The following is a 26,534-nucleotide window of genomic DNA, read 5'->3' on the forward strand; positions in this document are numbered from 1 at the left end:
TGTAATTTGAAAATATCCTCTCTTTACGTATTGGTTTTGAAAAGAAAATTTACGATAGGTACTTACATGTTACCACCTCCTGATAATACGTATATGAGAATTAGTCATAAAGATAAATACATATATTATGTTAATCAAAAAGAGTAGGTGTATATTTCTACCGTAATTTCTTTTAAATATTATATGTATTAAGTTCGTAAATAAGGTTAATCTCTTTTGATGAAAAAAAAATATTTCAGAAAATTATTGAATTTGAATTTAGAAAGCAAGAAAAAGCAATCACAATTTATATTGTCATTTAAAAAGTATAGCTGCAGTGAGAACAACGTGATAACAAAATATAATAAAGTCACTTTAAACTATTTTAAGATTGTAAATTAATTGAAAAACTAAAAAATGCGTGAATGTATATCCATACATGGAGGACAAGCTGGGGTTCAGATCGGCAATGCCTGCTGGGAATTATATTGCTTAGAACATGGAATCCAGCCTGATGGGCAAATGCCATCTGACAAAACGGTTGGAGGAGGAGATGATTCATTTAACACCTTTTTCAGCGAAACGGGCGCTGGAAAGCATGTTCCCAGAGCCGTGTTCATAGATTTGGAGCCAACAGTAGTCGATGAAGTTCGCACGGGGACCTACCGACAACTTTTCCACCCCGAACAACTTATAACGGGTAAGGAAGACGCCGCTAATAATTATGCAAGAGGACATTACACCATCGGTAAAGAAATAGTTGATTTGGTATTAGATAGAGTGAGAAAGTTAGCCGATCAATGCACGGGGCTACAGGGGTTTCTCATATTTCATTCTTTTGGGGGTGGAACTGGCTCTGGATTTGCTTCTCTGTTGATGGAGAGGTTATCTGTGGACTATGGAAAGAAGTCAAAGCTTGAATTCGCCATATATCCTGCTCCCCAAATATCAACCGCAGTTGTTGAACCGTACAATTCAATACTTACAACGCATACAACTCTAGAACATTCAGATGCTGCTTTTATGGTCGACAATGAAGCTATCTACGATATCTGCAGAAGGAATTTGGATATTGAAAGACCCACTTACACTAATTTGAATCGCCTAATAGGACAAATTGTATCGTCCATCACGGCTTCCTTAAGATTCGATGGTGCCTTAAATGTGGATTTAACAGAATTTCAAACCAACTTGGTACCGTATCCACGGATTCATTTTCCTTTAGTTACATACGCTCCCGTAATTTCTGCAGAGAAAGCTTATCATGAACAATTGTCAGTAGCTGAAATCACGAATGCTTGTTTTGAGCCCGCTAACCAAATGGTGAAATGTGATCCTCGCCATGGAAAGTACATGGCTTGCTGCATGTTATATCGTGGTGATGTGGTTCCTAAAGATGTGAACGCAGCCATAGGTACAATAAAAACTAAACGTACTATACAGTTTGTCGATTGGTGTCCCACCGGGTTTAAAGTTGGTATAAATTATCAGCCACCTACTGTAGTACCGGGAGGAGATTTAGCTAAAGTCCAACGTGCTGTTTGCATGTTATCTAATACAACTGCCATAGCCGAAGCATGGTCTCGACTAAACCATAAATTTGATTTGATGTACGCCAAAAGAGCATTTGTCCACTGGTACGTCGGTGAAGGTATGGAAGAAGGTGAATTTTCAGAAGCTCGCGAAGATCTGGCTGCTTTAGAAAAGGATTACGAAGAAGTGGGCATGGACTCTGGCGAAGGAGAAGGTGAAGGAGGCGAGGAATATTAATTTTATATTATTTTTAGTTTTTTTTTCGTATAGGCTACGATGTTTGTGATATTTTTGGCAATGTTCAATAAATTAACAAGTACAGAAGTTGTTTCAATAAAATTCAACCTTTTACAGCTTGATCATCAATCTAAACTAAAACCTTTTTCTTAAATAAAGAAATTTGATAGGCATATAGTGGAATAGGTATAACTGTTAAGCTATCTATTTCAAAACACCTATTTTAATGCATGAAAAGATATTTTTTACAAAAAGATTGTCTTTAGGCGAGTCCACATAGAGCGAGCAGCCTCGCGAGGCATTTGCCGCGCGAAGCAGGTCGGTTAGTGTGGACGCACCTCGGCCGAGGCAAGCGCACGCGCCTCAGTCGTTTGCCGCGCGCACTCTGGACGCTCGTGTATTTTGTTTCGTGCCTCGCTCGAGCATGTCGCTGTAGAATGATAACCTCGTATGTCCAGAGAACCAAACTTTACAGGAAACAAAAAAGTCAAAAATAATTTATTCATATAGGTAACACAATGTACACTTATGAACGTCAAAAAAGAAATATACTTTAAATGCTTCTAATTTTACAGCATTCTACAAAAGAAAAAGAAAAAAAAGAAAGAAAAATTCTTTTACAATATTAGAATACATGTTGGTATTGTTTGTTTTAAATACTTCTATTCTAGATGCGGACAGTGTAACTAACATCTTTGGCTCTTTATAAACATAAATTATTGTAAATATTATTGGAATGAATATGTAAGTGTTATAGTTCTCTTTTTTATTATCCTATTTATAAGGATAAAAGCAAGAGCTGCCACCGCAACACGTACGTGTGGTGCCATGATTATTTACCTAGCGAGGCTACTCGCTCTGTGTGGATGCACCTAACGAACGAACAAAATGGTTCGGGCTTGCTGCGCGCGGCCGCCTCGCGATAAGTTTCCTCGCGAGGCTGCTCGCTCTGTGTGGATGCACCTAACGAACGAACAAAATGGCTCGGGCATGCTGCGCGCGGCCGCCTCGCGATACGTTTCCTCGCGAGGCTACTCGCTCTGTGTGGATGCACCTAACGAACGAACAAAATGGCTCGGGCTTGCTGCGCGCGGCCGCCTCACAATAAGATTCCTCGCGAGGCTGCTCGCTCTGTGTGGACCCGCCTATTTACTGCATTTTTAGTTAACTGTGCTTCGTGTTGATAAATTACATTACTTTAAAGATTTGTATCTATAGTGAATAAAGGTATAAGTATTATTTAATTAATTATATTTTTATATTCTTACATGTCCCAGAGTTGGTAAAGTATATTATGTTTTATTATATATTATTATTAATGTAGTATATTATGTGGTATTGTTTATGTTTTACCTACAAAAAGGTAAATCTTAATATTTACTTACTAATTAAGTGAGGGCCAGCGGCAAATCCCAAAAAAACCAAAATGTATTGAATTACTTTAATTAATTATTACTTTTACAATAATGAACTTAACTAAATACAATTATTTAATCGGCCCGATATTAGGTGCACGATAAATATATTATATAATAAACTTAACTAGATGAGACTTGACCGGTCCGATATGAGGTATCCGATCAAAAAGCTATTGGTTCTGTTGTCCGTTTCCTTATATAGCGTAGTTTCGTAAGAGGGGTACTTGTATTGGGTATGCGGGGCAAAGGGAGTGCAATGAATATGTAACATACTCAAGTGACCTAATACAAAAATTCAATATCACGAACCATATATCGAATTAACTGTAATTACTTTATTTTATTCTTTAGGTGACATCACTGCCTAGTAATTCCAGGTTTAGTAAACCATTTAAAAAAAACGTTATCTTTACTTGTGCAGTAAGTCGCCGTAAAACCACTTTTAATGTTGAGCACGGCACTTAATAAAATGGATACATTCACTAACGAACAAAATAATTGTATAGAGTCAGATGTTGACTCGTATTGAAATTGAAAAATGTGCCCGACCAAAAAGGTTTGTAATCTCTGAAATGATATCTGTCAGAATTATACGGAATTAAAAATCAGAGTATAGCAGGCATTCTGGCAGAGTTGAACGAATTCAATTCATCTATCAAAAATAAGTTAACAAATTTTAAATATTTTTATATAATCATTTTATGTAGGTACGTTTTGATTAAAATGTTCTTCAATTGCCAAATAGAAATAGTATTATTTTGTGATTATTACCTAATATTAATAATTAAGTGTATAATTTCAATTGCTACATACCACATACGCCACGTATACCATACTTCTGAAGTATTAAATACCAACTTAATGAATAATACTTATGCAATATCAATTAAAACATGATGGATTTTCATTATGGCAGATCACACAAATTATAGTAATATGATATTAACTTAACACCATTACACCTTTTATAATATTTATTTCCTGTCTGTTTTGAGGCAATTCATGTCTTGAATCTGTGGATAAAATATGGATGCAGACTTATTTAATTTGAACCATGAGTACACTGAGAACAACGGTGTAATGATTGAGGTTTTATGATTAAGGGGGTAGATATATCGTTTGCCCTGGGGAACAAAGTTGTAAAGCAGTATTACGACTGTTTTAATGTTTTCTCATTTTGATTTCCTTGGGTTATACTATAACTGTATTTTTTTTTTCAGAAACATTAAAAAAATACGAGTATGTCTTAAGTCTACAGAATTTATTTTGTACGCAATGTTAGTAATACTCGATTACCCACTTTTACTTTTAGTTTAGATTCTACCAAATAAGCATAAAAGTTAATGGGATAGTTTACTAACAAATAAAGAGTAGTAATAATACATCTGTTTCACCAAGGCATAATATTTCCGGGAAAAGAGTGATAATAAATTATTACGTTGACTGTGTCGTCCGTAATTTTATTTAAATAGTGAAACATCGTAAAACACTTTTCACTTCAGTCTAATTAGATAAATTACAGTAATGTACATTTATTTACTAAACACACGTTTAAATCCTCGAATAGGAAAAATATACTTTAATTTGATATATTTATTTGTTTATGTAATGTACCTACTTAGTATCCCAGTAATAATAGTATTAGGTAGTTTCTTCTTTTATTTATCCTGATAATATTTTTTTTTGCTTTTACGACTTTAGCATGGAAACCGGGTTGTCTGTGTCCGCATATGCGAGCGATTGTAACACTACATAGAAAGGAATATCAAAAAGTTAAACATTAAAAAGCCGTAAGTTATACGTATAATTTATTACAAATAACCATACGTATCATTTTTTTTGCTTTATTTTATTGCATATTCCTTAAACACTGTATTATTCTCGATCGAATTCCACAGCCTCATACGGATGGTATCTTTTACAAAAGGTTCTGCAAAAAAGATATTACCATAAGAAATTTAAATGTATGGTGTGAAAATATCCATATAAAAATGGATCGCAAAATATGATGCTAAGTGCAACACTCAAAGACGGCTAGACCAAATCGAGTATATTTTATAAATTTATCTCAGAGGAGAAGGGTTTTGTACAAAAAATTTATAAATTGTAAAAAAAGCACGGAATTCTTTAAAAACTATTTTTTTTTGTTTGTCCGTTTAAATTCGGGACAGGTCGCTTGTTTGGAATATTTTTTACAACAAAATTGGTTTAGTCGGTTCAGTTTCAGAGAAATTACAGAAGTGCATTTGTGTGCAAATGTGCAAATCAGTTCAATCCTATCAGCAAGACACTTTGTTACATAAATATCTACCTTTGCAAATACATCACAAGACGCAATAGAACATATCCTATATGAATTGTAGTTCTTGCTAAAAGCGTGAAAAACACAATAGAATTTGTCAGAAGAAAACAAAGCAAAAGTATTAAATCTGTTACGGCATTTTTAATAGCTCTGTTTTTCCCAGACGATTTACGCAATCCACAGTACCTGGTGACAAAACAATAACATTAGACACAAATAAATGTATGTAAATTAAATTGGTTGTTTCTGTTACAGTAATCTTTCATTAGCCTGAAATACAAAGATATTAAATATAGATTGGTTTCGTCGGGTTTACAAACTTTTGAACTACATTTGTCCACCATTACTGAGGTAAATTATTGCTTTTTTTTATTTTACTTTCGGTTTGAGCTCTTTGAAAGTCACTCACTTACTCCGCTACTTCTACGACTCAAAATATATTATAACTTACCTTACGTTATATCTAAGGCAGACATCAAAACCATTACGTAAGAAATTGCTAAACGTGGTTTCCTGGTGTTTTCCTAAGGAATATTTAGTTGGCATAAATACAATATTGGTATCGTTCGGATCTGGGCGGTATACGTAAGTATTGCAATTACATAATTGTTTTTGTATACCGCCACATGAACAGTCCATTCTACATTAAAACGATTTTGTATTAAGCCACTGACGTATATAATTTGAAAATTAAACTCAGTTTTGAATACAAAGTAATTTACATTTTATTGATATCTCTTACTTACTTATTATAAGTAACATAATTTATGCATTCGGATTTTTAAAAAGATTTTAATTTCGTTGAAAAGTTTGTCAATTTTTTAATTGACAGTTTGTAGATATTAATACAGATAGAATGTAACGGGGCAAAAAGGCTGTAGTTCTGAGAAGCGCTGACTTCTATGGTGTCGACACGGAGTAGTATGGATTCCCGGGCACTGCCTCACCCACTGCTTCGGTAAAAAAAGCTGTTTCGGAGGCAGCGCCCGCCTAAAAAAAAAAAAAAAAAAAGTTTGTACTCTAACCCCACTAAACAGGACGTGCGGAGTCGAATGCACTCACTCCTGAACTGATAGCTCTAACCGTTCCAGAGATAGCTTTCCCAAAACCTTGCTAATTACTTACTAATCACCACCTTATCAGTTACTATTTCCTGCACGAAATCCCCACTCATTATCTAATTACTTAATGACTCAGTATGAATGCATCGTTATCTACTTTCCTACATTCACTAACCCGATCTATGGCTCTAAAAGAAAAATAGAATAATATAATATAATAAACTAAATCTAACCTAACCTAACCTACGGGTCTAAGCAAACAACAATAAATATACCTACATTAACACCATTATCTATAATAAAATTAGATGTAAGGGTTACATATTTAAATAAAACATTTTTATTCCAGGTATTATTCTTTTATTTATATGTCCATTATATTTCTATACAAATTTACTAGCACCGTATCATTGTTCTCTGAGTCACACGTAAAATTTCTAAGGAAGTCTTCTAATCTCATCCCCCTGAACTTGTAATATATGTATACCAAACAGTACTCTCCGCACACCGCCGATAGGTAATCCTGAACCGTAAGGTTATTGTATCTCCACATGCAACAATTCCTCCTTAAAAATCCTTCTATTGCTTCAATAGGTTTACGTCCAAACGAATCAAAGTATTCCCCAACTCTTTCGACGTTTATATGAATAGCCACCCAATGAGACCCCGGCTGTGAATCAGGGTCAAGATTGCATATGATAAGTGCTGGCACCTGAGCATACATCGGCAATCGATTTGAAGGATATACGTTGCTCTGGAGGCTGGGATGTATTCTACGAAGACTCATTTGCACTTCTAGTGTGTTCATAGTTTAATACGCGTTTACTCCCCTACTCTTTCACTCTCTTACTGACTACATTTATTACTATCAATTCATATTTGTACCAATGTATTTAAACACACATAATATGATCTCAACGTAAGTAATGAGTCTCTTTGTAAAAAAAGTAATGAAGGTAAATAAAAACCATGTCATATTCGATTACATTATATTTTATTATTCTTAATATCATAATAATTACATAAGTGATTGCTTAACTACTATAATCCACACATACATTTCTGTTCTTATCTATTTCTATAATATTTGAAAACTCTGCGTAAACTACACAGTTAATTGTTTCAGTCAATGCGCTCTCGAATCTTACTTCCATTCTTACACTACCATGGCGTACAAGATTCCAATGCACATTAGAGTTAGCCGACAAGTCAGGTGTTAAATCAAAAGCTAGTAAACAGTATCCATTTGAATATTGTTCCCTCGATATTCCATTACCTTCGTTAAGAAAATGTATACCGGTGCCTGAGTACAGGGTGTGGTATGCGCTAGTAAATACATCGTTTGGAAATGATGGTTGTAACGATTTTGAAGGTATCTGTTGACCATCTATATATAGGCTAAATGAGCAAATACCAAAATTTTCAAAGTTGAAAGGATTTTTAACATAACTACCGTTGAATGCTGTATTATTCACAAAACCTATAATACATCTCTTAGGAACCTGTCCTAAAAATATATTGTCCAGTGTTTTACCCTGCACACCAGCTGGTATGGTCAGGACTTTCACTTCACCTCTTGTAATAGGATATTTAGCCGTAGTAGTGGCAAGAACCTTTTGATGAGCTATTAGTATTGATGGATTAATTTTTGCTCTGCGTATTATTAAAGTTGCATCTGTTATACAGACTTTGTACTTATTATCTGCATTCTGTGACATGAGGTTAAATGTTTCTCTCGATCTAACTAATTTTATAGATAATTCGACCCCGTTCATGAGGAATTTATCTTGATTGAATATATCCCCATGTAAATGCCCAATCATTTCAACATCCTTTCCATCCTTTGAAAGTTGTTGTCTTTTGTAAAAGCCCTTGTTTACCTCATTAGTTTCATTCATTTTACCAGCTGTATCCTCGTACCACAAACCACATGTCAAATGTGATTGTTTGGCGGATGATGAATAATTTAATAGAGTTTCTATGAAAGCGCGATATGCATAAGTAATATTTGGGGGTGACACAAGTTTTTGGTTTAGGTAAACATCCAATTGGTTAAATAAAGAATGTAACCAATTATTGACTGGTGCCACTACATTAGCTGCATTAACTGCAGAACCGTCTTGATTTTTAATTTGAGCCTTGAGATGGAGTAGTGTATGCGAAAGGTCTATGTAGTCATCTCCTGTACCAGGTACTTGGAATTCGATAGGTCCATCATCACTTAATGAAGAAATTGGTTTGTAATGTATCCAGTGTCCATATTCGATACTTGTTTGTGTGGAAGGAAGAGCAAACAGATCCAATTCAGATTTAACGCACTCACATGAATGATTATGAATAAATGACATTATGATTAGTTTGAAAATATATCCTTGGAAATATTAATATTTTTGTTCCTTGTTTTCTTTGAAGCGTCTTTCACTTTGAGGGGTGAAACTCGAATGAGCTCATTACAATATTTTCGTCTCTTATTAACACCCGATCCAGTCATAAGTTTATCAATTTTGGTATCAACTTTGCGTTTAAGGTTAGAACTAGCCTCTTTCAATCGATTTTTAATGGATTCTTTAATAGGACGACTAGCTACAACATCTGACAAAAGCCCAATACCGCTGTTAAGTGCTTCTTTTCCAATCACCTTAGCACCACTAGTGAGTAAAGGTAGCACACTTCGAAATAAAAAGAAAAGAAAACTTCCGATACCATGACCTCGTTGATGTAAGGCTCCTTTGTAGATTACATTTATACCAGACCCAGCTTGTTGCGAATAATAATGTTCATAAGGACATATAAAAGTTTCTTGAGGTGTATACATTTTAAAAAGGAAATATAGATTATATTTTTTTAAAATGAAGTTTCACACACGATGTACCGTATTGAAATGGTACCGCATTTCCCGTGGTTGTTCTTATATCTATCTCAATAACATCAAATTCTCTTCTCATTACCGGTAAATAATGTGGTGGTGAAAATATATGCATTTTATTTGAACCATATATGTATTTAGCAGGATCTAAGGGTATAATTCTCAATAGGGGTGTCATGACATCACCAACAATTTGTGGTTCTATAATATCGCAATACACAAATAATTGTGATGGTAACCCCAAATGTAGATTAGCAGGGCGTTTACCGATATTATGATTTACTAAATTGGTATCTGGCTCAAATCCAAGTTGAAAGCTCAAATTAGGTGATAGAGATAGTGAAATTATTGATGGATCCTTTACTGCAACAGAGACAAACTTTGACACGGTGTCCTGACGAAAACTAACTTTCTCTTTCGAATTTAAAGCAATAAGAATATTTTGTATATTATCATAGTTGGTGGCTGGTATATGGTTCTTATACATTAGTGTGGTCTCTTCATTATTGATGGTAGTTTTTTTACTTATGTATATGATATTTTCATGTTCTTGCACGGAGAACATAGTAGAGGGATATTGAAACTCAACTATACCTACCATCCATTCTCCTTCTAATGTAATGGCTTTAGGTAGTTTTGTAGAAAAATTTGATGTCATATTTCCCGGGAAATATTGTGTGGAACTATTGCTGAGTAAAGTTAAATAGAAACTTTCCTTCATTGTAGATTTTTAATATTCGACAGTAAGACCCAAGAATTAAATTTGTTAGGATATCCTTTCCATTTAACTAATACTTCCTTTCTAATACCGCTTTTACGTGATCTGATGATTTTATCAATTTTATATTCGGAAGTGGGGGAAAAAGTTATTTTTTGTAATTCTTTTTCATAAAAAGTTCCTGTTATTGATTCATTTTCTAAGTCGTTTAAAGTGTATACAACCCACGGGGAACGATCTATAATCGAAGTAATGATAAAAATTTCATTACTCCAATTACTTTCATAACCTTTTTGAAAAACATGTTTGTATTTTGTAATTCTTACATAGTCACCAACGTTAAACTTAGGTACTTTGTTTAAACTTGAAATATAAGTCTTTTCATCATAATATAAATTCCGCCAAACTTCCATAATGTTTTCCATTTTAACATCACATGGTCTCATCTTGATACTAGAGTGCACACTGTGATTATAAGAACTAACCAAATCTTGTAAAATATCTATATAGCGATAAGTATTCTTATGTGTAAAATAACGCCACATTTTCATTTTCAATGTTCTCTGAAATCGTTCTACTATACTTGCCTTTATATCTGGATTATTTGTAGTGTAATAATTTATATTTTTACGTTTTAAATAAGTTTGGACATCCTTAGATACAAATTCCGTACCCTTATCTGATTGAATATGTCTAGGAACAGTTTTAGCTTCATCAAAGATGCTAGTAAAACACGTTTTTATTGTGCATGAATCCTTCTTTTTCATTGCTCTAACATAAGCATACTTACTAAAGGCGTCAATAACACACAAAATATATTTATATCCATCATTATATTCTATGTAAGTTCTTAAATCACTTAAATCAGCTTGCCACAATTCATTAATATTTGATAAAATATATTTATTACGTGGGAATTTTTTTATAACCGGTTTATGTAATGTATATGTTTCTTGAGACTGCAACCATTTTGAAACGTCATTTTTTGAGATTTTTCCATTCATTGCCTTTGTTAACTTATTGACACTGCTGTAACCAGCTGGATGTGAAATATCATAATAGATGCGATGTAACTCTAATACGGGGTCCATTTCTCCCAATCACTTTTGTTTCTCAATTTATTGATGTGTTTAGATTGTGTTGGAGTTGGGGAAACCTCAGTTTGTGATTCTTGAATCAATGTTTTATCTTTACTATTAAGGTCAGATATATATTTGATTCTTTTCAGATTACCAATGTATGTTAGCGGTGTATTTATATCATTTAAAAACTTGGCGAATATTTCCCAACCGATTGGATCAGATCTCTTCGAGGGTCGTAAGATGTCATTCACTAAATCTATAATATTACTCCCTGGTATTTCTTGTCCACTAATGAAAACTGTTCCATTTTTATTCCATTGCAATTGATCTGTTTTATTTACTATTGTATCCATCAATAATTCACCCCTCCTCATATAAGTTTTAGGAATTAATTTTAATATTTCTTTTGGTTGTAACCCATATGCGATGTCTTCACCCGTTGGGAGTTGTTTAACATTTAGCATTTTTTCATTTTCACTAGTAGTTATATTATTGATGTTCCGGTTTTCATTAGTATTATCATTTATTACCTTTTCAGTTATTGTTATTTCTTGAGGTTGACGTTCTTCCATGGAGTAATGTAAGTATCTTTGTAAAATTTGTAGATAAAGCGCCCATTTTTCGCGATCATCCAATTTACTTGATATAATTTTTTCCATTTCTAAATCCAATCTACTTTGCGGTGTTGCTTTATTTTCATTCTGATGTTTAAGTTTATCAATAAAGTCTTGCTCAACAAGAAGCATTTTTTTTGTGTTCATTGTGATTTATTAAAACAACTTACAAGGGTACTTAGAATTGTACCCAAAATTATGGGAAGAAAGGACCCTCCTTTTTGTATTAATATATTTTTCCTGTATTCAAAACTTTTTCCTTTACTGATCAGATTACGTAAGAGATTTTTAATTTTTTTTAATTTTGTTTTTGTATTCTCTTTTAAAGGTACTTTTCCTTGTAAAACATTGTGAATACATTCACATATACAGTTAATTTCTTGATTATTACAAGACCTCAGTAATATCCTACGATGTTTGGGTTTTAATTTATGTAAAGCTGATAACAATTCCTTATGCGTTGTTATTCGTTGATACATGGTTCATTACTGACTTAGAGTGGCTGATTACAAAGATACTTATACCTTTTCATAGGAACATATATTGTACAAAAATTACTAGATTCAAATATTTTAGATTTTATGCGGCGAGCATCATCAGTGTTTTGTTTCAAATCAATCATTAAATAACCATGAGCTTCTTTAGTCTTTCGGTGAAACTTGTCTAGCTAGAAATCGTATTTGAGTTTTGTCACGGGGATTTTTAAAATAAATAATATAACTTGAATTAAGTGAAATGTCGCGCTGTCCTCTTCCTTGATGAAATAAGTTTTGGGTTATGTAAAAAACACTCAAATTTCTATGGTGACTACCTTTTGTAAATATATCAACAACTCGACCATCAGATTCCCTCATTAAGTCATCTATTATAATCAAGTGTGGATTTTTACCATCAAACATATGCAATTCCGGTAGTCCTTGGTGGTAATTTACTCCAGGTATATTATATAGCGGCTGCATTTCATCATAACACCATGTTATTTCTAAAAAAATCTCATTACATATACTACTTTTATGCTTAATGAAATTTGCAACAAAGTTAGATTTTCCACATCCACTAGGTCCTGCTACGATGGCAGCAAAGGGATGAATAAAATGAATCATTATTTTTTGACTTCTGTCTTCTTCAGGGAAAGGAATAAAACTAAGTTGATATTTTAAAAACAATTTATTTATATGAAATATACAAAAAATGTAAGTGTTATATCACAATATTAATGTACAGTACACGTTTATACATTATACATGTACAAAACAAATTTATTTTACATAAAAATTTACAATTTGTTATATTTACAATACTTAATTACATACTATTGATTTGGTAATGACCTATAGGTAACGTATCGATTTTGTTTGGTAAAATGTACCGCTTTGTATCATTAAAAGATAAACACACCTTATTTATTTCCTGTGTAAAAATTGTATGTTTTAATGATCTAAACCGATACATTTTACAATGCTGTACGTTTTTATTAAACAAACATGACTTATAATTATCCAACGTTAATTTTTTAGTGACACATTTGTTAACACCCTTCGCCTTAGTAATAATTTTATCATCTACCTGTAATGCATACATTTTTGATCGCAAACCCACAAATTCTGTAAAGATTTTACCACAATTTTCATCTTTGAAATAACCAAATTTTTTCTTATTTACTTGAGGAAAATTAAAAACATTGTTTGGATTATAATCTGATGTATCGAAATGTGTACAAATGTCTGGCTTTATATCATTATAAAAGTTACTAGTAAATATTTGATAAATGAGACTGTCAGTATCTGTATACAGTAGTTTCAGATTTGAAGTAAATTTCTCTTTCATGTAATTATAGTGGAAATCATACATCAGCGTTTTAGATATATCTAATATACAAAATCCGAGATAAATAGGTTTATTACAAATTAATTTCATTTTGTTTAATTGAATTGCAACAAGACTATCAGAAAATATTGAAACACTGAAAATGTGGTTGAGCAATTAGATCCCCAGCCCCCAATACTTTGCCCCTATTTTCCCAGTGGGTTAACAGTTTAACGTTAACTCGTTTCTCAATATTTTCCATAGTCTTACCAAAAACTGCGTTGTTCATGAGTTTATAGAAATCTTTCTCAAAATCAGAATTAGCTCGAGTTCTTAATTGTGTATTAAGGTCTATATAGTTCTTTAACCATGGACTCTGCTTAAATTTTAATATTCTATAAACTTTTAATAATTTTAAACCCATTTTCAAACATTGAATTAAATTTCGATAATGAATAATATATTTGGATTTATTTTTTAAGTTTGGAATCAATCTAATTTCCTTAGCGTCCCCAACTGGTATATTTTCTGGACAAAGAGGTAAATCTGAATGTTTATCATGTAAATGCACCGGATACTCCAGATCTACTTCTAAGATAAAACCTATATCTGATGAACAACTAACATTAAAATCTGTATCAGCACTAACCCACTCAAAACCACCTGTAGGTAGATATTGTGACATTGCCCAACCATATAGATTATTGGCATCGAAATACATTAAGAATGACTCTTTATCTTTCGCATTATAGTCAGACATGTAAACATTATTTGCTTTTGCATAGCGAGTGCTACATTGCGAAACACCACCACGAATTCCTGATTTAATAAAAGCAATCATATCTATATCAGAAAGTAATTCAATCTCTGTTTTAGTATGTTTTAACATAGCATCCCAACTTAATCCAGGTGCTGTATAGTAATGAGCCGGGTCTAAATCGTACGTTTTAATGCAAACACGCCTAAAATTTTCAAAAATATCTGCTAACAATAAAACATCAGTTTTTAAATAAAGATTTGAATAATCCAACATATTTTTACAATTGAAATGATTCCAAACATCTTTGGCATGGTTGTAATCTTCATTAGAAATAATGGAATCTGTGAGACTACTGTAAAAGTGTGGAAGATCTGGAAGTTGATTGTAGTTTAATGTATCAAAATCTTTAATAAATTCATATGGAAATACACCTTTTTTAGTCAGCCGTTTAAAGTCTTCTGAATTGGGAAAGCATTTTGATAATTCATTAAAATTATTTTTTGTTAAATTTTTTGCTAAAGTATCTAAGCTACTGGGTAAAAATTTTAGGGAATCCACAAAACGTAAAGTTACATTACTGTTATTGATTTTAAGAACCTTTGAAAATGATATGTATTTTTCTTTGTTTTGTGGGAGAACTTCTACCTGACCTTCATCAAAGTTTAAGGCATGTACGATAAAATGTGCATCATAATGACTTAAATTGTGCAAGAAGACTGGTATAGTGTAAGGTACTCTAAATTTTTCTGAACAAACTTTATGTATGACCCCAACAAATTCCCCAGTAAACCAATCGTGGTAAATCATTGAATTCCCACACAAAATTTTATTACAAATATAACAATGAATAGATTTGCTAACTATATCTTGCTGAATTGGTGATATTTTATTAGCAACTTTTTGGAAACCAATTTTTTTAACAATTGTTGTCAAATTATCTTTCAGGGTTTCCATAAATTGTAAAGCACAGTTTTCACCAGTATATGTTACATATTTAGACAATTTATCATCGTATGAGCATTTAATGTAGTATCCAAAACTATACACATTATGTTTTTGTACATTTATTGTATGTGATTTTAAAGGATCGTTTGAACATGATGCTAAGGGACTTAAAAAAGCCTCAAAATCCGCATATATAACAAAAGGTAACATCAATTTACGTTGAAATTTATCAAAACTTAATTTATTTTCAGATACAATATCGCCCCACCAATTTTTTTTATTTTTATCTACGCTTGGTATTTGTGTACAAATATGTCTGCAATCATTTTTTTGATGGTTATTTAAACGTTCAGATGTTGAAAAATATTGTAAACAAAAGTCACATAGATATATAGCTTCCTTGGATTTCGAAACTTGACTACTTATTAATCGTGACATATTTTTTATATAACAATAATGACCGATTTTACCCTGTGTCAAATATAGTAAATTTATATGAGTCTGCATTTTATTCTTTGTAAAATACAATGGCCCAACAATACAATGCTTTTTTCTTTGTTCATTATATTCTAACCCAAAAACATTAATGCTTATATTATTAAGACTTTCAATTTTGTGTATATCCTTTAATTTGACTGGAAATTTAATATTACCGAACTTTAATTTATGACTGTATTTGGTGTATGATGATACTCTATCCGAATTTTTATGAATTGGAAATAAAGCAGATAACAGTGCCCACTTAAAACAGGCGTCATCAGTGTTTTTAACATTTATCACAGCTTTTTTTATTTTTATATCATGTGGTAACTCAATAAAGGATTTTCCTCTTAAAGGGTTAAATTGATTTAAATTCATATCCAAATGTAAAATTTTTTTCAGACTCCACCCACTATCCTTTCTCTCGAATGAATTTATATAGTTTATTAGAGATTTCGTGAGAGTTGTATAAAATATATTTAAATCATCACCAATACAAACAATAAAATTCATTGATTGGAAATCAAAAGTGTTGTTAATGTTTTTTGTCTCCTGAACAAAGTCACCATATAAAATGAAATTTATTTTTAAAATTGTATGATCTTCTATAGATTTATTTATTATTGTAAATATTGTATCTTTGACAGATGCAAGAAATAACTCTGGTGTCTCAAACTGTAAATCATTTTGATTTTCTGAAGTTACTCTATAGGTTATTATTCTATTACCGAACGCAGTCTCAATTATCTTAACATTGGGTTTTATTGAATGTTGTTTTTTATTTACATTATTTTTATGTGCATTGCTCCTTAGATGATTAGCGAAATATTTTTTGGAAACATTTCTATTACAAATACAGCAAAATTTCATGTTAAAATTATTACCTTCATTCGATGTTGATTGCTCTTGTGAAGACCGTGAAAGATCCATGTTCGATCCAGATTTTATTCTTTTGATGTCAGCAGAGTTAATATCAACAGCTGCTTTCCTTTTAGTTCCACGACCCATTTGATCAACCCTGTCGAATAAAATTTTATTATATTTAACTGTTAGAAATGCGAATAGAGAAATAAAAAAAAAAATTAAATATATATAGAAAATATGATTATTAAATATACTCACAGTTTCCCATCGAATTCATCACATAGCACCATCATTCTTTGATCATAAAATGGGTGATTTAAATCATTTCTTTCTATTTCATCACAAACGTTGAAAAGTTCAATTGTATCAATGGATAAGCTTTCAAATTCATGATCCATTTCATCAAAAAAAACACTAACACATTCTTGAGACATTGTTTATATGTATTCGTTTCACAACTGTTTTTTGTCTCACACTTTTAACCTTAATGCGCAAAGGTCTTCAACAAAAAGCACAATGATTGACTTTGTACAATGCAACATAGTATTTATACTAGTGGAAAACTGAAACATTACTTAATTATATAAACATATGGTATTAAAATCTGAAGCATGAAGAAACTAAATGAAACTAATTTTTAAAACTGTAACGTTTTACACTATCTTCCTCGGATATCCCCTTTGTTATGTTGTATACAATATCCTTTATCTGAACATCAATGTTGGAATCGTTTTTCATATAATATTTAACACGAATATCTGCATTTTTCCAATGTTGTGCCACTGGGATTTCTTTCAACTTTTTTAAACTATATAATTCCATTTTCACAAGTATGTCAGCGTCCATTCCATCATCTTTATCAGTCGATATATATGAAATGCTTCCCTCCTTCCCTGCACGGCCAACACTTGAAGAAAGTTTAGTTTTTTTCTTCTTCCGGTCAGGTTCTTGAAGAAAAAAGTCATCTAAACGATTGGTCTTCTTATTTTTATTTTCTGTTATGTTTAAAACCTCTTCTTCATCATCAGATAAATTATAATAATTATATGGTCTGAAACATTTATCCACATCTTTCAGGTTGTATGAAGACTGAAATATAACATAAACAAATCAAAATGCGTTTCAAAAAATAAATAGGAATTATTAAAGAATTTACTGAAACCAAATTTATAAAATTTAAATAACTTACCTCCATTGTTGTTTATTATTTCAAACTTTCAACCACTTCACTTTTGTCGAACTTAGAGCACAATACTAAATCTTTCTACAAGTATCGGGTTATATAGACTGGTAATGGATATCATTATCTAGTTACGATATTCAACTCGACTGCATGTTTGAACAAGTATCCATACCTATCAGTAAAATGTGGATAAGAAATACAAAGGGCACTCTAAATACCCTTTGCAATCTTAATAGTCATTGCATTTTTAAAATATTTTTGAAATAGATAATAACAGAAATGTGTGTATCTAGTAGTTTAGCAACCACATATACGTATAATTATTATAATATTAAGAACAATAAAATATATTTACGAATATGAAAATATAAACGAATAACCTTATCAGGTTTTTATTAACCTTCATTACTTTTGAAGTATATTTTAGGACAGCCCTGCGATTCTGTAACTCACTTCACAACTCACACAGCGGTTTTCGCATCGGCGGTCGCTCTCAAATCAGTCGTGAAGCAGTTATTTTATGATTTGGCATTCTGAAAAGGTGGGAGCTTGTACTTTATTGTTTATCAGAATGTCAAATCATAAAATGACTGCTTCACGACTGATTTGAGAGAGACCGCCGATGCGAAAACCGCTGTGTGAGTTGTGAAGTGAGTTACAGAATCGCAGGGCAGGTTCCTAAGAGATGTATTATAGGTTTTGTGAATAATACAGCATTCAACGGTAGTTATGTTAAAAATCCTTTCAACTTTGAAAATTTTGGTATTTGCTCATTTAGCCTATATATAGATGGTCAACAGATACCTTCAAAATCGTTACAACCATCATTTCCAAACGATGTATTTACTAGCGCATACCACACCCTGTACTCAGGCACCGGTATACATTTTCTTAACGAAGGTAATGGAATATCGAGGGAACAATATTCAAATGGATACTGTTTACTAGCTTTTGATTTAACACCTGACTTGTCGGCTAACTCTAATGTGCATTGGAATCTTGTACGCCATGGTAGTGTAAGAATGGAAGTAAGATTCGAGAGCGCATTGACTGAAACAATTAACTGTGTAGTTTACGCAGAGTTTTCAAATATTATAGAAATAGATAAGAACAGAAATGTATGTGTGGATTATAGTAGTTAAGCAATCACTTATGTAATTATTATGATATTAAGAATAATAAAATATAATGTAATCGAATATGACATGGTTTTTATTTACCTTCATTACTTTTTTTACAAAGAGACTCATTACTTACGTTGAGATCATATTATGTGTGTTTAAATACATTGGTACAAATATGAATTGATAGTAATAAATGTAGTCAGTAAGAGAGTGAAAGAGTAGGGGAGTAAACGCGTATTAAACTATGAACACACTAGAAGTGCAAATGAGTCTTCGTAGAATACATCCCAGCCTCCAGAGCAACGTATATCCTTCAAATCGATTGCCGATGTATGCTCAGGTGCCAGCACTTATCATATGCAATCTTGACCCTGATTCACAGCCGGGGTCTCATTGGGTGGCTATTCATATAAACGTCGAAAGAGTTGGGGAATACTTTGATTCGTTTGGACGTAAACCTATTGAAGCAATAGAAGGATTTTTAAGGAGGAATTGTTGCATGTGGAGATACAATAACCTTACGGTTCAGGATTACCTATCGGCGGTGTGCGGAGAGTACTGTTTGGTATACATATATTACAAGTTCAGGGGGATGAGATTAGAAGACTTCCTTAGAAATTTTACGTGTGACTCAGAGAACAATGATACGGTGCTAGTAAATTTGTATAGAAATATAATGGACATATAAATAAAAGAATAATACCTGGAATAAAAATGTTTTATTTAAATATGTAACCCTTACATCTAATTTTATTATAGATAATGGTGTTAATGTAGGTATATTTATTGTTGTTTGCTTAGACCCGTAGGTTAGGTTAGGTTAGATTTAGTTTATTATATTATATTATTCTATTTTTCTTTTAGAGCCATAGATCGGGTTAGTGAATGTAGGAAAGTAGATAACGATGCATTCGTACTGAGTCATTAAGTAATTAGATAATGAGTGGGGATTTCGTGCAGGAAATAGTAACTGATAAGGTGGTGATTAGTAAGTAATTAGCAAGGTTTTGGGAAAGCTATCTCTGGAACGGTTAGAGCTATCAGTTCAGGAGTGAGTGCATTCGACTCCGCACGTCCTGTTTAGTGGGGTTAGAGTACAAACTTTTTTTTTTTTAGGCGGGCGCTGCCTCCGAAACAGCTTTTTTTACCGAAGCAGTGGGTGAGGCAGTGCCCGGGAATCCATACTACTACACGGTGTGTCATTTCGACTACCATACCAATGTACTCGTACGGACTACTATGATAAACATTATACTATTGCTATCATTCAAGATTATACTAAGACAGGCTATGAATGGTCGTAAGTGTTAAATCGTAAAAAAAAGATTTTCTTCATATATTACTGCGACATTTCTACGAATATATCGACATTCGGCACTAAGTATGACTCCCGCATGTCTATAATTTCCGTATTTAATTATGCCGCGCTTACTTTCGACTGTGAATATTACCCTAATGCCGGGTAATTATTCATCATAAGTAGACTGTAATGTTGAATTAGCTTAAGGATTAATACTGGACAGCACGTTCTTGAAAACTGTGTTGGTTAACTTGTAAGGGATATTGGCTTTGAGTATGCGAGTGAGTCATAGATTGTTCTTACAGTATATGACAAAATTAGGCTACCAATTCCGTTGTAGTTTCATCCCAAAAAGTTTTTCGAAAACCTTTAAACGATCGGGGAGCTTAGGCCGTTTAAAATTCTCATTTACGCACTCAAGTACGTCTTCAGTTAATGTGTTTTTGCAAAATACCGATTCCTATTACTTGATTTTGGTACAAATGAAAGACTTTCCGATAGTGGAGAGTATTGCTAAATACGAAATTTTATGACAAACTTTAATGAAATACGTCAAATAATCAGAAAGGTTGCATAATAGTTAACGAATATTGCCGTATGTATTTGTAGTTGATGACGCGTTTCCTCTATGAAAGGACACGATAAAACCATTTCGGCTAACTTAGACTACTGTCTAATTAATTAATTAATTAGACAGTAGTCTAAGAGTAAGTCTTAATTCTACTGAATTAAGAAGATATATAGGTATTAAACATCGCGAGTACACCGCATAGTCGAAAACGTAATTGAAAATTTAATTTAATACTATAATTACAACTAGAGAGTCAACACTTGTTACGTTACGCATGAGCAGTGACGTTTCCGCCAAACCGTTGGTTTCAATTGTCAATACAGCTTTTTATAAATTTGACGAATACTTAAATGATCCTAATCCTTGGGATTGATTTGCTCCAAACAATTTGTATGACAATACTTGGCGATTAAAAAGAGTGGCGGAAAGTTTTTTGCCAGTTCTTCTAAAGGCCGATTTACATTATCTTAGTGTTTAGGAGAGTGCTTTAGTACAACTTGAAAGGCAAGTTCTTTAGCGTCGCGTTTACTAAAGCAAGTAGCGTTTACATATTTCTACTAAAGTACTATCCTAAAGCACTCTCCTAAACACTAAGATAATGTAAATCGGCCTTTACCCGCTCTACGCCCTTGACTTGCGAACTGGTAGTAAATGTAAATTTACAATTACCTATATGAATAAAGATATTTTGAGTTTGAGTTCGCATTTGTTTACTTGTCTATTCATAGAGAGGTATTATAATTCTAGCATGAAATTACATCGACTTAATAAGAAAACATTGACAATATCTGTCATAATTATGCTAAAAATTGTAGCAAAAATATTGAAAAATCTAAGATACAAATTATGTAAATAGATATTTATATACTTAATAAATAAAGGAAAATTCCTTTATAACACTAATATGTCTACTGTTTAAAACAGTGGACACATTCATGATCTAAATTTGAAGAAGGTTAGTTAACAAATTTAATTATTAAATTTTGTAAATTTGCGTAACAGCTGTTTCTAACCTAAAATCTTAAGAGATTTTACTTATATAGAGGATAGGTTTAAGTAAAAATCACCAAAATAGACTTCGCCATTCTGGTTCAGTCCTATCTTGTATATAATACTTTTATAACTTTTTGTGAGTTCAATTAAACACATATTGAGTTGATAAAGTAAAATATAATTAAAGCTTATTACTCACGGTACTTACCTATTATACTCGGCGACGACTGGGGGTTATTTTTAAAATTCTTAAATCTATTTTGCTAGTCGTTTTGTTGAAACGTTAAGATTATCTATGAACATGCGGTGATCTATGGATCAAGTTCAGCATTTGTGGCTACCTTATCGCGGCAACAGAAATGACGCGGCATTAATTATAAAAATAGTCCTAAGTGTTCTGATAGCAGACTATCTTTTTGAGTTGTTAGATTTTTTTCTTCTTATCGATTTTAAATCTGACTACGAGTATGATTATAGAAATAAACTACAATGGCGGATGATAAGCAAATAAAATATCTCATGCACTACAGACGAAATAAGAGTTCAGAAACCGAAACAGTGCATCCTAACGTTAAAAATAGAAGAGAGAAGAATTTTACAACCAATAAGTTTTTTAAAAAAAGCAGGAGTTTCTATAATGATGTTACAATAATTGTTCATAGAAAGAAAAATTGCAGATTATCAACACATGATTCTATGCATCTCATGACAAAATTTAAACAAAAAAGTACATCTACATGTTACTCAAACACCAGCCGTAAACAAGTACCATTAAACTATTCAGCATCCCTTCAAACTGTACCTTTTCATAATCAGAACAGCCGAAAGATGCGATCTTCTCAGAACCCGTCACCTCATTATGCTTTTGCCAAATGGGACGTTTATCGGTGTCAATTTAGTACACAAGAAGAGAGCTGCTGTTGTTCATGTAATTCAGATGCTATGTTTGAGGTCATGAAAAGTCTGTACGATTGTTATAAAAAGAAAAATTGTGATAATTGCAATTGTATACTTTGTGGACATCTTCCTAGAGAAGAGCGACGTTTAGGTGAATTGCGTAAAACTGGAATTACTGAGTTGGGAGTTAAAGAAAAGAAGAAAGCTAAACGAAAAATAAAAAGTAAAGAACTTTTAGCCATCAAAAAAGCTAAAACTCCTGAAGAAAAGGAAGCAGCATTAAAGAAACTAATATTATCTGGTGTAGCTTTGCCAGAGCCAAAAACAACATCGGAAAAAGACCTGATTGAAAAAGTTAAAACACAACTAGCTCTTCCTCCGCAGCCGCAGAGTAAATCAGAAAAGGAATTATACAAAAGAGCCGAAGCTGAAGGTCTCATTACCCCTCTCGAGGGTAAAACTAAATCACAAAAGTTCAAAATTTTAGAAAAACAAAGAGATCTGGGAATATCTTTACCCGAAGGACGTACTCTATCTGAGAAAGCGCTAATAGAAAAGATTAAATCAGCTGGAGTAGCATCAGTTGCTACTGAAGTACCATCAGAAAAATTACGTAAAGCTAAAAAAGAAGGTCTTTTAACTCCACTGGAAGGAAAAACACCACAGCAGAAAAAGACAATTCTTAAAGGCTTGGCCATGAATGGAATTCCTTTGCCAAAGGGAAAGACTAACTCGGAACGTAACTTAATTGATCAAGTCCGAGATGAACTTGGGCTTCCTCCACAACCTAAAACATTAGCAGATAAAAAAAATTATAAAAGAGCTTTCAACGCAGGTATAATAACTCCATTAGAAGGAAAATCTTCTAGACAGAAAGAAGATATCCTAAGGAAACAGGCAGAAATGGGTTTACCTCTACCCCGAGGAAGAACACCATCTGAGAAAGCTCTTATTGCAAAGATTCAAAAAACTACGAGGCCACTTTCAGAGTTTAAAGTTCCATCAGAAAAAATTAGAAAAGCCAAAGCTGAGGGATTGTTGACGCCTTTAAAAGGCAAAACAAAAGCACAAAAAGAAAAAATTCTACGAGGTTTAGCTAAAAATGGAATTCCCCTTCCTGAAGGGAAAACCGAGTCTGAAAAAAAAATTCTTGATAAGGTAAGGGCAGATCTCGGATTGCCACCGGAACCAAAAACTTCAGCTGAAAAAACTAAATACAACAAGGCATTCGCTTCTGGCATAATAACTCCATTAGAAGGCAAAACGCCCCAACAGAAAGAAGAAATTCTAAGGAAACAAGCTGAAATTGGTATACCTCTGCCACAAGGAAGGACAGCATCAGAAAAAGCTCTTATAGCAAACATTCAACAGACTGTAAGACCAACGTCAGCGATAAGAGTCCCATCAGAAAAAATGAGAAAAGCAAAAGCTGAAGGATTATTAACACCTTTAAAGGGAAAGACAACAGCCCAGAAAGAAAATATTCTTCGAGGCTTAGCTAAGAACGGTATTCCCCTTCCTGAAGGAAAAACTGAATCTGAAAAAAAAATTATTAATAAGGTAAGAGAAGATCTCGGATTACCACCAGAACCAAAAACTTCAGCTGAAAAAACGAAATATAACAAAGCATTCGCTTCTGGCATAATAACTCCATTAGAAGGGAAAACGCCCCAACAGAAAGAAGACATACTAAGGAAACAAGCTGAAATTGGTATACCTCTGCCCCAAGGAAGAACAGCATCAGAGAAATCCCTTATAGCAAAAATTCAACAGACTGTAAGACCAACGTCAGCGATAAGAGTCCCGTCGGCAAAAATGAGGAAAGCAAAAGCAGAGGGATTGTTAACACCTTTAAAGGGAAAGTCAACAGCACAGAAAGAAAATATTCTTCGAGGCTTAGCTCAAAACGGTATTCCCCTCCCTGAAGGGAAAACTGAGTCTGAAAAAAAAATTATTAATAAGGTAAGAGAAGATCTAGGATTACCACCGGAACCAAAAACTTCAGCTGAGAAAACTAAATACAACAAGGCATTCGCTTCTGGCATAATAACTCCATTAGAAGGTAAAACGCCCCAACAGAAAGAAGACATACTAAGGAAACAAGCAGAAATTGGTATACCTCTGCCCCAAGGAAGAACAGCATCAGAGAAAGCCCTCATAGCAAAAATTCAACAGACTGTAAGACCAACTTCAGCGATAAGAGTCCCATCGGAAAAAATGAGGAAAGCAAAAGCAGAGGGATTGTTAACACCTTTAAAGGGCAAGACAACAGCACAGAAAGAAAATATTCTTCGAGGCTTAGCTCAAAACGGTATTCCCCTTCCTGAAGGGAAAACAGAATCTGAAAAAAAAATAATTAATAAGGTAAGAGAAGATCTCGGATTACCACCGGAACCAAAAACTTCAGCTGAAAAAACGAAATACAACAAAGCATTCGCTTCTGGCATAATAACTCCATTAGAAGGGAAAACACCCCAACAGAAAGAAGACATACTAAGGAAACAAGCTGAAATTGGTATACCTCTGCCCCAAGGAAGAACAGCATCAGAGAAAGCCCTTATAGCAAAAATTCAACAGACTGTAAGACCAACGTCAGCGATAAGAGTCCCGTCGGCAAAAATGAGGAAAGCAAAAGCAGAAGGTTTGTTAACACCTTTAAAGGGCAAGACAACAGCACAGAAAGAAAATATTCTTCGAGGTTTAGCTCAAAATGGTATTCCCCTTCCTGAAGGGAAAACTAAGTCTGAAAAAAAAATTATTAATAAGGTAAGAGAAGATCTCGGATTACCACCGGAACCAAAAACTTCAGCTGAGAAAACTAAATACAACAAGGCATTCGCTTCTGGCATAATAACTCCATTAGAAGGTAAAACGCCCCAACAGAAAGAAGACATACTAAGGAAACAAGCAGAAATTGGTATACCTCTGCCCCAAGGAAGAACAGCATCAGAGAAAGCCCTTATAGCAAAAATTCAACAGACTGTAAGACCAACGTCAGCGATAAGAGTCCCATCAGAAAAAATGAGAAAAGCAAAAGCTGAAGGATTATTAACACCTTTAAAGGGCAAGACAACAGCACAGAAAGAAAATATTCTTCGAGGTTTAGCTCAAAATGGTATTCCCCTTCCTGAAGGGAAAACTAAGTCTGAAAAAAAAATTATTAATAAGGTAAGAGAAGATCTCGGATTGCCACCGGAACCAAAAACTTCAGCTGAAAAAACTAAATACAACGAAGCATTCGCTTCTGGCATAATAACTCCATTAGAAGGCAAAACGCCCCAACAGAAAGAAGACATACTTAGGAAACAAGCTGAAATTGGTATACCTCTGCCCCAAGGAAGAACAGCATCAGAGAAAGCCCTTATAGCAAAAATTCAACAGACTGTAAGACCAACGTCAGCGATAAGAGTCCCATCGGAAAAAATGAGGAAAGCAAAAGCAGAGGGATTGTTAACACCTTTAAAGGGCAAGACAACGGCACAGAAAGAAAATATTCTTCGAGGCTTAGCTCAAAACGGTATTCCCCTTCCTGAAGGGAAAACAGAATCTGAAAAAAAAATAATTAATAAGGTAAGAGAAGATCTCGGATTACCACCGGAACCAAAAACTTCAGCTGAAAAAACGAAATACAACAAAGCATTCGCTTCTGGCATAATAACTCCATTAGAAGGGAAAACGCCCCAACAGAAAGAAGACATACTTAGGAAACAAGCTGAAATTGGTATACCTCTGCCCCAAGGAAGAACAGCATCAGAGAAATCCCTTATAGCAAAAATTCAACAGACTGTAAGACCGACGTCA

At 33.2% G+C, this 26,534-nt stretch overlaps 3 protein-coding genes and 1 long non-coding RNA gene across 5 annotated transcripts; 2 read left to right on the forward strand and 2 right to left on the reverse strand.

Moving 5' to 3' along the window:
• Nucleotides 1-284: 284 nt before the first annotated feature.
• LOC125062753 (tubulin alpha-1 chain-like) lies at nt 285-1,833 on the forward strand. Its single transcript, XM_047668871.1, has one exon. The coding sequence runs from the start codon at nt 397-399 to the stop codon at nt 1,747-1,749; it is 1,353 nt and encodes a 450-aa protein (XP_047524827.1). The 5' UTR covers nt 285-396; the 3' UTR covers nt 1,750-1,833.
• Nucleotides 1,834-4,962: 3,129 nt separating this feature from the next.
• LOC125062754 lies at nt 4,963-6,379 on the reverse strand. The gene is made up of 3 exons (XR_007119322.1): nt 5,921-6,379; nt 5,479-5,655; nt 4,963-5,097 (listed from the first exon to the last, which is right to left on the reverse strand). It is a non-coding gene; the product is annotated as an uncharacterized LOC125062754 (long non-coding RNA).
• A 7,361-nt stretch (nt 6,380-13,740) lies between these two features.
• Nucleotides 13,741-18,272, reverse strand: LOC125062703. Of its 2 annotated transcripts, XM_047668779.1 has the most exons (3): nt 17,855-18,272; nt 16,924-17,754; nt 13,741-16,819 (listed from the first exon to the last, which is right to left on the reverse strand). In XM_047668779.1, exons 2-3 carry the CDS (start codon nt 17,097-17,099, stop codon nt 13,756-13,758), a joined length of 3,240 nt encoding a protein of 1,079 aa, XP_047524735.1. In that variant the 5' UTR covers nt 17,100-17,754; nt 17,855-18,272; the 3' UTR covers nt 13,741-13,755. The 2 variants fall into 2 exon arrangements, with proteins under 2 accessions (XP_047524735.1, XP_047524736.1); XM_047668780.1 differs by having other exon boundaries at nt 16,924-18,272.
• Nucleotides 18,273-22,310: 4,038 nt separating this feature from the next.
• On the forward strand, nt 22,311-26,531 carry LOC125062372 (the record flags this gene model as incomplete). The annotated part of the gene is made up of 1 exon (XM_047668241.1): nt 22,311-26,531. A coding segment is annotated over exon 1 (4,206 nt), but the record flags the coding sequence as incomplete, so codon positions are not given.
• Between the last annotated feature and the right edge of the window lie 3 nt (nt 26,532-26,534).

This window comes from Pieris napi, chromosome Z (assembly GCF_905475465.1).
Source record: "Pieris napi chromosome Z, ilPieNapi1.2, whole genome shotgun sequence".
Lineage (NCBI taxonomy): Eukaryota > Metazoa > Arthropoda > Insecta > Lepidoptera > Pieridae > Pieris > Pieris napi.